The sequence below is a fragment of the Amblyomma maculatum genome, chromosome 1 (assembly GCF_055883805.1).
Source record: "Amblyomma maculatum isolate TAMU_Amacu chromosome 1, ASM5588380v1, whole genome shotgun sequence".
NCBI classification, from domain to species: Eukaryota; Metazoa; Arthropoda; class Arachnida; order Ixodida; family Ixodidae; genus Amblyomma; species Amblyomma maculatum.
The window spans coordinates 396,731,876-396,745,287 of record NC_139344.1 but is presented as its reverse complement, the minus strand read 5'-3'; the positions used below and the strand labels follow the sequence as shown (position 1 = coordinate 396,745,287).

General features: G+C 43.3%; 2 protein-coding genes across 4 annotated transcripts in view; one reads left to right on the top strand and one right to left on the bottom strand.

Annotated features, from left to right (window-relative positions):
* Nucleotides 1–2,288, bottom strand: part of SCAR (wiskott-Aldrich syndrome protein family member 3 SCAR) — a 31,858-nt gene extending 29,570 nt beyond the window's left edge. For 2 of the 3 annotated variants that reach the window (XM_084595648.1, XM_084595664.1), the window contains exon 1: nucleotides 2,102–2,288. The gene's annotated coding sequence lies outside the window, so the exon portion shown is untranslated. Of the gene's footprint in view, nucleotides 1–1,129; nucleotides 1,433–2,101 lie in introns of those variants that run through there. The other variant, XM_084595655.1, reaches the window with a different exon arrangement.
* A 156-nt stretch (nucleotides 2,289–2,444) lies between these two features.
* Nucleotides 2,445–13,212, top strand: LOC146208643 (pre-mRNA-processing factor 17). Its single transcript, XM_084595639.1, has 12 exons — nucleotides 2,445–2,618; nucleotides 2,822–2,908; nucleotides 3,020–3,149; nucleotides 3,716–3,945; nucleotides 5,522–5,618; nucleotides 6,828–7,042; nucleotides 8,611–8,758; nucleotides 9,858–9,973; nucleotides 10,858–11,068; nucleotides 12,131–12,231; nucleotides 12,324–12,367; nucleotides 12,970–13,212. Exons 1-12 carry the CDS (start codon nucleotides 2,451–2,453, stop codon nucleotides 13,145–13,147), a joined length of 1,725 nt encoding a protein of 574 aa, XP_084451765.1. The 5' UTR covers nucleotides 2,445–2,450; the 3' UTR covers nucleotides 13,148–13,212.
* Nucleotides 13,213–13,412: the final 200 nt, after the last annotated feature.

Genomic DNA, 13,412 nt, shown 5'->3' with positions numbered 1-13,412 from the left:
TGCGCACCAAGATGCACTTACATGTACGCCCGTTCACTAGCTTCCCAAGGAGGCTACTTTTTTACAAGCTAAGTTGCCAAAACACAGCTTAAAAATATGTCATCAAACACCTATGTATTAAGTTACCTCTAACTGCAAAACAGGACAAAACCCGAGACCTGGGGGGGCAAAAATGAAAAAAAAACAAAAAACTGTACACTACCGCCTTTCTACTGGTTCATAAAGCCCATTCACTAGGCATGTGCTACCCACACGAGAGAAAGCTGACTAGACAGCCTGCTTGCATACAAAACAAGCAATACTGTTCTAGGTATCCTGCCCAAGCAGAATGAATAAAGCAACGGGAGAGTGACAGTGCATGCAGACTAAAATATTTACAATGCTGACAACAGTACACAACGCACTACACTTGCAGAGGAGGCCTACAGAGGAGGCCTGCAGCGTTGGCTGACAGCCTTCAATGTCTGCCATCTGCAGAAAAGCTTTCTGTATTTTTGATGAAGCATATCGTATTTATAAACAACACTCGACATATTAGTGCTATGGTTTGAACGCCAGTGACCACGAGACTACCACTCCTCCTCAGTGCCACTTACATGCAAGGTGCTGGTATTGGGTTTTACGGCGCATAGGTAACTAAAGCCATCATGCACCAAACTCAAGGAAGAGCAGGTTAGTTTTTGTTTTTTTCAATTACGTCCGAGTTTGCTTAGCAGTTTATTTCTTTTAAGAAATCGAGAACCGAATAAATATCGACAATGGCGTTCTCAGAGGCTTGGATGAAATGGGATGTGTTCACTATAGAAACACATAAATGTTTCTTCCCGATTTCCTCAAACTTCATACATGATATTAAAATGTGGCTTACATGCAAGGAAGCAAGCATGAAACAACTTTTCCAGTCTACTTCACGTGTCCCGTCCGATTCACAATTCAAAAAGTTCAGTGAACAATAACAACTACAGGCTGCCACCACCGTCGAGGTAAGGTTACTTGAACGAAACACAGCGAGAAGCGAAAATTATAAACCTTACTAACAGAAGCAGGGCAAAGGCATTTGTTTACAAATGACTGGTCCCGCCCATGCCGAATACGAGAGAACCTCGAATCAAGGAACGAGGGAGCTTACGAGTTGCATTTATTCGTCCTCGAAGAGCACTAGACGAAACCGTCGAATTTTCAAGCGGAGCAAGGCGGCACAATATAAGGAAGTCCGGAAAGGTAGAGGGGCGACAGAACGATGATTGACCGCCGTGTTCCGCCCGCAGCGCCGAGAGCATCGCCGCCGCCGGCATGCGTCAAAAGGCGCGGCCCTCGTAGCAGCGTTTATAATCTTGTCCTCTCGACGACTACGCGAGCTCGGATGCGACATTTCGAAACCCCATAGAGAAGATCGCCGTGCCGTTCGTCACTAGGAATCTCGCGCGCGTGCCAAAAAGAAATACACACACAAACACACGCACACACACACATAAAAAAGAAAACATGCGCAAGCGGAAAAAGGAATGACCTCACCCACTTCGGCACAGGCGAACTATGCGTTCGTTTCTTCCAAGTCTCGAGGTGATCGCGGTGCAGACCCCGATGCACCTCTTATTAGCAATAACGACGGCGCTGTTTCACAAGTATTTAAGCCATACTGTGAAACCTACGCTGACATGCGAGAGGAGCGCGTCAGACAATGCGTTTGGATGCGACGAAATGCGAAAGCCAAAATGCACGACCGTACGCGCGCTCCCAGCGACGGTGTAGCGGACGATGTCCTGTACAAAGTTACACCGCGGCTCGACGCATTCTGGAGGTTGGGAAACAAAAGTGGGAAACTAGCATTGCTGCCTAACAGGAAAAACAACACAAAAAGTACAGTTTACACGTGTTTCCTCACTTCAAACACTCAAAGATTCCTCAGATTAAGCCTATGTATATACAGGAAGTTGGACGATCGCGCATGGTGAGTCATACTGAGCAGGAGTGGAAGAGGAATTTTAAGGAACCAAAAGCTCATCTCAATAATTCGCGAGCAACTGCAACAGTATTCGGAAAACGGGACACACAAAACGCTACGAAATTAAGAATCGAACGACGGCATAAAATCGCTCACCTTTACATTTAAGATGTTTGCTGCCACTTCGGTGAGAAATACTGGTTGCACGTGATAGTTTTAACTTTTGATATGGATCTATTTGTTGCAACTATGTTAAGAATGGTTACTTAAACACTCTAAAAACTTCATTTCACTCGCCACCCCAGTACTGCTGGCACAACCTTCAGCACAAGATGGCGACCTAGATGACACTTCTAGTGATTCCTATTTCAGCAAAAACTTATTGCCATAATTATTTTATAAATATTTTTGTTTTACTCTTAACACTTACGTTTTAATATTTTGTCCTATATTTGCCTAAAACTTTTACTTTTATAACTGCGGTCCTTGCTAATCAAATGTCAATATGGCGGCAATGTTGTCGATCTGCGAGTATGCAAGTAGTGACGACGAAGATGCGACAGGAAAGGAAAAATCGAAGGAAGATTATCCGAAGTCGAAAATTCCTACCTCGTCCATTGTCGCAATTCAAAGCAAATACAATTTGAATGCAGCTCCAGACGTTGCCATCAAGGTAAATCTGCACAATATCCGCCCGAATTCACCATCCATTTCTCGCGCACACTCTCAGGCATTTGACGCAAAAACCTTTTGCAGTTTTGCGTTGGGAATAGCATGGTGCCCAAACGAACTCGGCATAAGGCGCCATGCGGATAGCTATTATTGATTCGTTATCGCGAAGGTGAAGTGACGTTCTGTTGTCGTTTCTACCTCTAGGAATCTGTCTGCGGCGTGAAACCGATCGACCCTAATAGCAAGGAGCTACTGTTCAACCCGAAGTTCGATAACCTGTTCGCTCCCGTGGTGAGTGAATTGTGTACACGTTTGCTGTGTGTTATGTCTAGCGCGAAAAGTTGGGAGACTTTCTTGTGTTGTCACGAAATCACCCGATCTGCATATGTATTTATGTTCTAGGTTGGGCCAGAAAACCCCTTCAGAACTCAGCAGCAAAAGGCTGTGAAGAACACCCTTGCCGGATATGTCGAGCCAGCACACGTTAACGACTTCCATTTTGAATCGCAAAGGCTCACATTTAGCAGTTATGGTGAGTGCCACGAGCCATCTGGCCTTATAGCTTACGAGTTCTGTCCACTGAGGTTGGCAGCATTAATTGTTGGCACTGCCTGCACAGTTCTAATGAAACGCTGGGCTAAAAGCTATAATAAAGCAAGCGAGCTAGCATAGCCGGGCCTAATGAAGAAGTGTGGCTGCCTAGTGGAGCATGCTTTAAATGGTGCTTTGCTCAAGCAGTTATTTGGCATTCAAGTGAGAGACTCTAAACTCTGTATGCTGTCCCAATAACTTCGTACAGCGGCTTTAGCTTTCACTTGTTCTGCCAGAACGAACAGAGTTAACAACAACGCCGTTTGACTGGATTGCATGTCCTGGATTACTGTCGTGGTTATATTTCCTATCAGGGAAACACTTGGCCGCTATCAGGGAAACACTTGGCTGCTAGTTTACACAACTGAGTGTGCCAACCGGAAGAGCCCTTTTCATGTGCAATCGAAACTTTTGCCTCTTTTTGTTGTCCTTTGAAGTAGGCACGTCTGTGCATACTGACATTGTCAGTGAGTGTGATGCCTGTCAACCCCTGTTCTTGTCACGCAGGTTATGCACTGGATCCCACAGCAGATGGCTCTGTGGAAGAGGGCCATAGGATGATTGGTTCCACAGATGGGGCTTCATCGAGCAGTTCTTTAACCGTGTTCGAAAAGACAAAATCCCGACCGGGTGACAAAAGGAAGAAGGCAAAGAACAATGACCCTTCGGACATTGATGGCTTTGCCGGTCCCTGGGCGCCTTACCAGGATGAGAAGCGGAACCTCAAGCCATCTGAGGTGACTTCCGATGCAAGCTTTACATTCCATTCTCTGAAGTGTGATACGAATAGAAACATCATCAGAAAGGCGCTGGTTGTGTCAGCAGAAACCCCTGATAAAAAAAAATATGTGTGCAATGTTATCACAGGCAACATGTGATGAAGTTTTCTGTTTGTACAACGGCACTATAACATACAGGCTGGTGTGCAAGAGGAAGTAGATCCATCCTATGATTTAGCGCTGCTCTGTGCCATCACTTAATTCAAGGATCACACAGCCTCACTCTCTAAAAACCACACTTTGCATGTGTACGCCATAAAAAGGCACGTGTCTTTTGTAGTTTGCGGTGCTGTTTTGTTTTTGGCACAAGCCGGATGCCGGTAGGTTGAGTGTAGCAGCAAAAAAAAAAAAAGAAAAAGTTGATACGTATACTATAGTTGCTTTTGCAAAAGTAATGAAAGGAAATGAAGGTTGTGTTTTAGCACTGGAAAGATTCTGAAACTAGGCTTCCAACTAGCTGATACGTCCTTGCTAATGGGTCACCTCATTATTGGTTGCTTAGCAATTGACAAGAATCATGTCCTATGATCTACCCCTGTCGCAAAGGCACTTTCAAGTAGCTATTGTGTCGAGGACCTTCAAGATAGTCATGACTGACCATGAAGGAATATATTCTACCCCTACCATTGTACTCCAGATGTAAAGCTCTCTTATGGCATCATTATCCACACCACTAATTTTGCGGGCATGCAAACAATTAACCCACATGTTCTATCAGGGAAGATTAAAAGTAAAATGTTTATCTATTGTAGTTATACAAACCTACTTTTAAAATGCATATCAGTGTATTAGACTAGCTGTAGTAGTACCCACGCTTTTCATCAAGCTAATACCAGGTGTTTCAGTTTGATTAGCAGCAGTGATGCTACAATTGTATTTCCTGCTGTCAGGTTTGCAATGCTTTTTCTCCTTCTGCAAAATGTAGTATACATCTCACTATTCAGTTCCTGCAAATCAATTATAGTGCTCTGATGTTGTTCCTCATAGCACAGCAGTAAGCAGCCTATGCCCAGCTTTTCTCGAAAACCTTTGAAATCTTGAGTTCCATGCTTCCCTGTTGACTCGATAGGCAATCAGTTTTATAGACCCTATTCACTATCAGGTTTAGCAGGCGGCAGTTGTGGCAACACTCTACTGTGGAGACGCCATAACGTTGTCGGACACTTGAGACGCCGTTTTCAACGCCATCCAACCAGAGCTCGGATTTCACCGGCGCTGTGTCATGATTCGCCGTAGGCCTTTTCTCTCTCTCTTTCTTTCCCACTCTCCGATGTTGCGTTGTGCGTGCCATGGTTGCCAGTCAAGCTGCAATGACGTCACATGAATAAGCTCTATAGTCATTGGGCCTGCCCATGTAACGGTGCTAGTTTGGTCGCTGATTTGAGACTATGTGCTCAGAAGTCTTCGTAATGCCTTTGTGGCACGGGTGTTTTACATGAGGGACTGTAGCTAGGTCCAGTGTTAGCGCTTACTTGCATCCTATAATTTAACCTGTGGTTAACAATTGCTTTGGTGTACGTGCTTCTATGCACAGGAGGAACAAGAAGAACTGGATGAAATTATGGCCAAGAGGAACAAGAAAGGTCGACGTTCTGAGGACAAGCCTATGGAGGAAAAGACAGTACTTCACAGTAAGCCCGCTTTTTGTGTTTTCCGGCCCAAATTTGCCTTATACTTGGCAAAAAAGAACTACCACCTTAAATTGGCAGTTAATTGCAAATTACTTTATAAACCATAGACTTTTTTCCAATAAGCGAGTACAAGAAAACCAGAAGGGAGGGGAGCTAATTCAATTGGTAGAGCATTGCACGTTCACGTGGAGATTGTGTGTTCATCTCCCACTGTCATCATATACTTGTACTCTCTTCAAAACTGTCTGATGTCGGAGATGATTACTCATTTTACTTCTCTAATCAATGTGACCAGGAGTTCAGACGTACTCCTATGCCTTCTTTGGTTGAGGTTCTTTTAATTTTTTATGCTATCAAGGCCTCTGTCCACTTTATTGTTTCTTGCTCATGTAAGACATGTTATGCAGACACATCAAACAATTCCTGATCAAGTCCTCTTTTTTTCCTTTCTCCCTAATAACAGACGGAAGCTTCCTAACATAATTCAAAGGTCATTTGTAGACTTTATAGTAGTGTCAGAACTGAATGGTACTGCATTGCCTCTTCAGAGGCATATATGAACAAAAAGTTACCTGTCGATATCTTATAGCTTCATTAAGCTTATTAACTCCCACCGCAACTCATGCACAAAGCGTCTGTCCACAGAAGATCTCAAGCCAGTGCCTTTTAGCCAAACAAAGCCAAGCCTTGCTAAGGATAGTAGATTACATTGTAGATGCAGCCCACATTTCAGCTGCCATTGACTTTATTTGTGAGCTTTAGGAAATATCTTTTTTTTTTTTTTCTCAAATGGAAACTCAAGTCTAAGTGCACCAAGAAGTACTAACTGCAGATTTGAGGCTTGGCAGTTCTACTTGTATCATGAACTGCACTGTGCGTGAAATATACTTGTTTTTCCCTTGTACACATTTGCAGGTGTGTGTATGTTTAGTGAAAACAGACAAAAGCATTGTCAGCGTCAATTTTATTTGCTTCCATTCATTTCTCAACCTCACTGAGTGTGTATCGAAACCAAATTAGATAAATTTTTCCATCTGTTTGGAACATCTGGCTCACTGTTCTGCACAGGGTGAAGTTCACTTTGAAAATCCAATACACTAGTGCTCATTGCTGAAGCAGCAGTCAGCAAGCACTTTGCATATTCTGTCCCACGGACCAACGATCATTGCATGTTATTAACAAATTCGCGGTGCACTTCTTTCGTTGCAGTCAAGGACCCGTACGACTACCAGGGACGGTCATTCCTGCACGTTCCACAGGACGTGGGGGTGAACCTTCGTTCGAGCGAGCCGCCCGACAAGTGCTTCCTGCCCAAGCGTCTTATTCACACCTGGTCGGGCCACTCCAAGGGTCTGTCAGCCATTCGCTGGTTCCCCCGATCAGCCCATCTACTCCTTTCTTGCAGCATGGACTGCAAAATCAAGGTATGCCCCGCCCGAAATTTTTACGCATCATCTCCATTGCCCGAATATACAGCTTGAGGTACCAATTCTGGCATCATTAACAGGGAAAGACGCATATTTTTCTCCTTGTTGAACCTCTGACTCTAATCTGTGCTTCAAGTTTGAAGTGAGAATTTACCTGATCGTAGCTCGAGTAGATTACTTGCATTTTATGTGCCCAAGGAAATTTTTGCCCTGTCAGCATAATCGTTCAAAGCAAAATTTAGAATTCTGCATCTAGTAGAGACAACAAATTTTCTTGTGTATCGTGCCTCTGTAGTTATGCACAACAAATTGCTAAACGTGAGTAGCGAAGTGGACTGTGCAAGAAAGCAGTAAATAGTTTATAATTGAAATTTTTCCCCATGCAGTTTTAGTATTCGGTGTTGGTTTCAACTGCCGAACAACGGCTGGTATGTCATTGACATGCTAAAGTCATTCAAGGCATCGAAAAACGGCTGCATGGTTGCTTTTTTGTTCATTTTAAATTGCAGCGATTCTTGTGCAAGCCTGCCCAAAAGTTAAAATAACTTAAAAATGAACAAGCAGCGATTATACTATCAGTTTTTTCTTGTCTCACTTACATGGCCAAAGTGTGTCTATGACATCACAGCAGTCGCTCGGCGGGCAAAACCGAAACTGCACGAGAAGAAAAATATAAATTATTCATCTGGTGTAGGTGAATTTTAAACTATGATCCATGTACACTGCTGTCTTGCACATTGTTCCAGAGAAAAAAAGGCTCAATAAAAACTTTGACGTCCCTTCTCCTTTAACACGCAAAGTTCCATCCATCAGCGCAATGGCAGAGCTGTTCTTTCTGCCTTCACACATTTCTTTTTTCTGCAGACGTTTTATCCTTTCTTGCAGCAGGTGACATTGTGGCTCCTTTCATTGCAAAATCGCACATTGGGACAAACTTGCCCATTCTCCATGGGATTTTTATTTTTATTATGTCTCTGGGCTGGGAAGGAGTTATCACCAAATGTGGGTATTCAGTCACAATGTGGGTATTCAATCACAATGGCTCGAGTACGGCTGCTAAAAGGGCTCCGTATGGATTTGAATAAAACATACAAATGTGGGCGCCAGAGTAATGGCAGTGTGATTAGTAGGAATAGACTTTGTAGTTGAGATGTGCAAACTTCTTTTATACGAAGCATGACAGATCGTTTACTAAAGTGCACATCTTTCAAACTGACTGTGGGGCTAAGTCAGAAATCATGCATTAGTCAGACAGCTGCTGCTATGCATAAAAAGAACTTTCTATATCTCGGCCAGTGTGTTACCATTGTCCATTTTTTTTTGTTCTACAGTTGAATGTGTGCACGAAGCAAATTTGGGGCAACTTTTCCTTTTGTTTTATTATACTCCATTTGGTTTGTGCCGGTTCCGATACTCACGTCGGAGGCTGTGAATGTGGCCTGTGTGTGTTAAGATCTGATTCATGTTGTACTTGCATCTGTCATAGTCTGAGTCTCTTTGGAAACTCCATAAACAAAACCAAACCATTTTGTACTTGGCTTTTGGCATGTTGCTGTCTGCTGCAGCTTTGGGAAGTCTACAACGAGCGGCGATGCATCCGAACCTACAACGGCCACCGCCAGGCTGTTAGGGACATCGCCTTTGACAACAAGGGAGAACACTTCCTGTCTGCTGGCTACGATCGTTATGTCAAATTGTGGGACACAGAGACCGGTGAGCAACAAACCATGGCTGTTCAACTTCTCTATTGATTGGACGCCTGGCATGAATCTTTTAGAAAGTCTCTGCACATGTCAGGCGTCCTCATACTGGGTTCAGTACAGCCTTAAGGATTCTTGGAGTGCTTTCGGGGTTCTTGAAGCGCTTAGTGCATGCCTCAACCCAACCTTTTCTTTGCCTTTGCCCACTATATTCTGAGATGGCCATATATAATATGTACTGTAGCCGACTGATTTTTCGGGCACCAATAATCTAGACTTGCGCAATATTTCGTACAATAAATTTTGCTTTAAATTTCAAATTTGCTTTTTAGCTGCAAATTCAAAGTTGAGGTATTTTAGCCAAATCAAATCAAGATTTCTGTGGGAGAGATAAGAAACACATGACACGAGGCACATTTTCTTCTTCGTGCTTATTCTTAGTGCTTTTTATACCACATGCCTTCAGGACACAGTTGAAGCTAGCCAAACCTCGATAGTATAGGAAACACGGATACTACAAATTATTTGCTGCGTTTAACGCTTCCTAAATATTTTAAACCAGCACATGTAGTTTTACTTCATACACCAAATGTAGTTGTCCGTAAAGTGGGCATACTGAAATCAACAGTGCTAAGCTATGCCCGCTCGTATGACGGGCAGCAACTTCGCTGCACTATACAAGTGATTGATAATGTTGTAGCAAGGGTTTGTGCTCTGGATGGTGACGCAGAGGGTTAGTAGCTAGGCTTTTGACACCTGTTCGCACTTCTTGCAAGTTAGGACACCTTGCCGTTGATAGTCAGCTGATCTAATACGTCTTCAGTCTTGAGCAGTGTTTCCCACCTTTCTTATTTGAGCAATCCTGCCAGTCCATCAGCTCCAAAATGGAAGCATGAAGGAAGAGATAATAGAAATGGAGTACGTAACAGTTGTTACTGTTCTACACAAAGTATCTGTCCCGTAATAAAAAGAGTTTTTGTAAAATGCTTGACCGGACTAGCTGTTTACAGTGATGGTACATAGAAGAACCCTTTTTATTACGCACTGCAATCAAGTAATGCTGTTTCTCCGGCTTTCCTACATATTGGTGTTAATTTTATATGCTTTTGCAGGTAACTGTGTAGCAAGATTTACCAACCGCAAGGTGGCTTATTGCGTTAAATTTAACCCTGACAACGACAAGCAGAACCTCTTCGTGGCTGGCACCTCAGACAAGAAGATTGTCTGTGTAAGTGATGCTATTTCAGTGTGTGTTGTTCGTGCCTTATTCTTCCTTTTTTGTGCATGGCCGTTCTTGTCACGTTTCACGCATATCATGCAATACCGAGCACCTGTGCTTTGTTGCTCATTTTTTCTTTGAAGCAAACTGATTTTGCGCATATACATGATCTAGTGCATTTTTGTTGCAGCCAATTCAAAGTACAGGAAACAGCTTTTAGGTCTGTGTCAGTGTTAAAAACTTTCTAGAAGAGCTATTAACTGGCTTCCTTCATTCTAAATTTCTTGAATAGGGCACAAGTTAGTTCTGCCTTCGTTTTTCATTGCCGCATGGCTTGAGTATGTGGACATGCGGGACGCGGCACCATGTTCTGCTAAAGTCCCAGACGGAAGAAAAAATATTTTATCACTGCAGCTGGGGTGTAGTAGTAGGCAAGAGATTCTGCGTTCAGTCCCCAGCGTGTCCAAATAACCCATCTATTGCTTTCTCCTAGCCTAGCACACAGGGTTAAATGTCTGGAAACCTGGTCTTCGAGCCTGCCTTCAAAAGCAGACAAAATGCGTTAGCCTTGATGCTTTCTGGTGTAGCTGTTCTTGTGCCGTTAAAGTCAAATCATAGTCATCGAAAGAAAACCTTTTAGGAGAAGCTATGTGCTGCACGCCTGTTGTGATGCGAGTGCTGTCGGAAAGGGCAAAGGAGGCTTTTTCTTGCGTAGAGTAATGCATCCGTTCAGGGGCTAGCTTAGAGGCCTTCCCTCTATTCGACAACCATGCAAACTTGTGTACTAGCTATTTTCCCCACCTTGAGAAACAATCAGCGTCCTGTTACCATTGTTTTGTGTGTACGTCTCCATGGCTTTCACACACTTTGTATGTGCTTTGTCCACTTGGCAGTGGGACATCAGGACTAAAGAGATCGTCCAGGAATACGACAGGCACCTCGGTGCTGTCAACACTATCACTTTTGTCGACGACAACCGCCGCTTCGTCTCCACATCCGACGACAAGAGCATGCGCGTCTGGGAGTGGGACATCCCTGTCGACATGAAATACATTGCAGACCCGTCGATGCACTCCATGCCTGCCGTCACATTGTCACCGAACGGTATGTTTCACTGACTAGCGGTATTCACGTCTATTGCATTTCATGTTAGTGTGGAGATTTAAGCACCAAGCTGACTGTGCTATCAGAGGGACTAAACCCTTCTCTATCCTTTCCTGTTATTTTATTTCCTTGTATTTCTACTTCGCCACAGCATGTATTTTGCACATCTGGATATTATCTTAATATGAGAGGCAAGCTTATTTATGTGTGCATCAGAAAGGAAAAGGTACAAAAACCAAGAATGCACTTGCGTGCAGTACACTAAGCATTAAGAGCATGGCACGTGTAGAACAGAACCTTACTGAAATGCTATGTAATCTGAAAGGAGAGAACAGCATAGAGAGAAATGCCAGTGTCTAAGGAGCATATTTTGTGGCCCCTGTATTTTGTTCAAGTGTGCAGTTACAAACATGATAGTTCCAGTGACATGTTCAGGTCAGCTTGTAATGTACTAGGGAATGTCATTAAGGCATGGTAACAGCAGTTCTGCTGAGGGCATTCCACAAAATCTCCAACCCAACTCCCATTACACCTCATGCTCTTAGTGGCCACTTATGGCATAGAGGCTTATCACGAATGTCCCGGTTAGCACACGCTTATTGCATATAATGCTGAAGGGGTATCTCATCAGACAATGCATGTGCTGCATTTCGCAAGGGAAGCTTTATCAGTGCTTCTAAAGCACTTAGATTCCGGTGTTACATCAATACCGATACGGCGCAGCATGTGACAAGCTCGTTTGCAGCTGTTAATTTGATAGAGAGCGCGCATGCAACCTTGTCGAATGCACTCTCCACTCTTGTCGCTGCTACCAGCCTGTTCACAAGCACCCAGTCCAAGCCCTGCAAATGTGCTCATTGCCACAGCCACCACATATCGTTGGCACGTGACTTGGCTGCTCTGTGGCTTAGTGTAGCAGTGCAAGTTCGGCATTCGGGTTAAATGACATTCGGTTTGAAGGCATTCGGAATGCCTGTGTAGCAGGGGTATAATCCAGACTGTAATGGTTCCCAGTGGAGAGCAGAATAGCACCTCATGCATGGTATACATCATGTCTTGCAGGGAAATGGTTGGCATGCCAGTCAATGGACAACAAGATTATGATCTTCTCAGCTCTCAACCGCTTCAAGCTGAACAGGAAAAAGACATTTGAAGGGCATATGGTATGCTGTTATTTTAAATGTCTTAAAATTCAAGTTAATGCTATTTATTTTGCTTTTCATTTGCCATCTCACAACAAATGTCATTGTTTCAGGTGGCTGGATACGCTTGTGGCCTGGATTTCTCACCAGACATGAGGTAAATTCACTTTTAATTTAAAAGCATGCAGCCAATGATGTCAAAGTGATGAATCATAAGTAGACATGTTAATAATGGGAGATCTTGGTTTTTTTTATTGCTAAATTTTGCATTAAAATTCGAATGTTCTCAGGTTAAGTATAGAGTTGAGTAGTTTTCTATATTTATTCTCCTTGTAATTATATGTCAAGCTTCTGCTTGACCTTTAAGTGTGGTACTATTCAACGACTGTGGTTATTATGGTGCTGTGTTGATATCGAATTCAGTAATTCACTAGCTTGGGCATTCCACTGCTGAAGACATTTTCAGGATCGGTTCCAGCTGTTGTGGTCAAATCTGATTTGCATAAAATGCAAAAAGAAAAAGAAAGCCTATGTACCGAGGTTTCTGAGTGCAGGCTAAAGAACACCAAATGGTGTTTTATCTGGGGCTCTGTTATGTCATTGACCATGGCCCATAATGTAAATCGTGTAAAAATCAATTCATTATGAATGCACTCGAATTGTAGGCAGGAGTTTAGTCATCCCATCTTTGTTGGGCAGTTATAACCTTTTTTTTTTTTTAACTGGTGCATACGAGAGTGTCATTGTCTTGTGTTGCAGCTACTTAATATCGGGCGATGCCGATGGGAAACTGTACATCTGGGACTGGAAGACAACCAAGCTGTACAGCAAGTTCAAGGCACATGATGCAGTGTGTATCAGTGTGCTGTGGCATCCACACGAAACCTCCAAGGTGGCCACTGCTGGCTGGGACGGCAACATCAAGTTTTGGGACTGAACACATCACGAACATTGCTGTAAATAAAAATCACTGTACCATAGCAAACATTTCAAACTTTACAAGTGTGCCTGTGTAATTTTGTGGACTGGTATCGTGGTGAGCAATTCCCAAAAAAAGCAAAATGCACCTGAGAGCTGCAGCCACTACAGTAGCCTAATAGTTGCACTGTTGATTTGCCTGGTTAGTAAGTTAGTAGTACTGAATCGTAGCAGTCGCAGCTCAGTTAAAGCAGAAAGCAGAAGTACCTATGTATTTTAGAAGC

Bases quoted from the DNA above. Each gene is read 5' to 3' on its own strand.
- LOC146208643 (XM_084595639.1), top strand. From the start codon at position 2,451: ATGGCGGCAATGTTGTCGATCTGCGAGTATGCAAGTAGTGACGACGAA. The intron at 3,150-3,715 runs GTGAGTGCCACG...CTTGTCACGCAG, and splicing joins GCTCACATTTAGCAGTTATG to GTTATGCACTGGATCCCACA. The intron at 11,069-12,130 runs GTATGTTTCACT...CATGTCTTGCAG, and splicing joins CGTCACATTGTCACCGAACG to GGAAATGGTTGGCATGCCAG.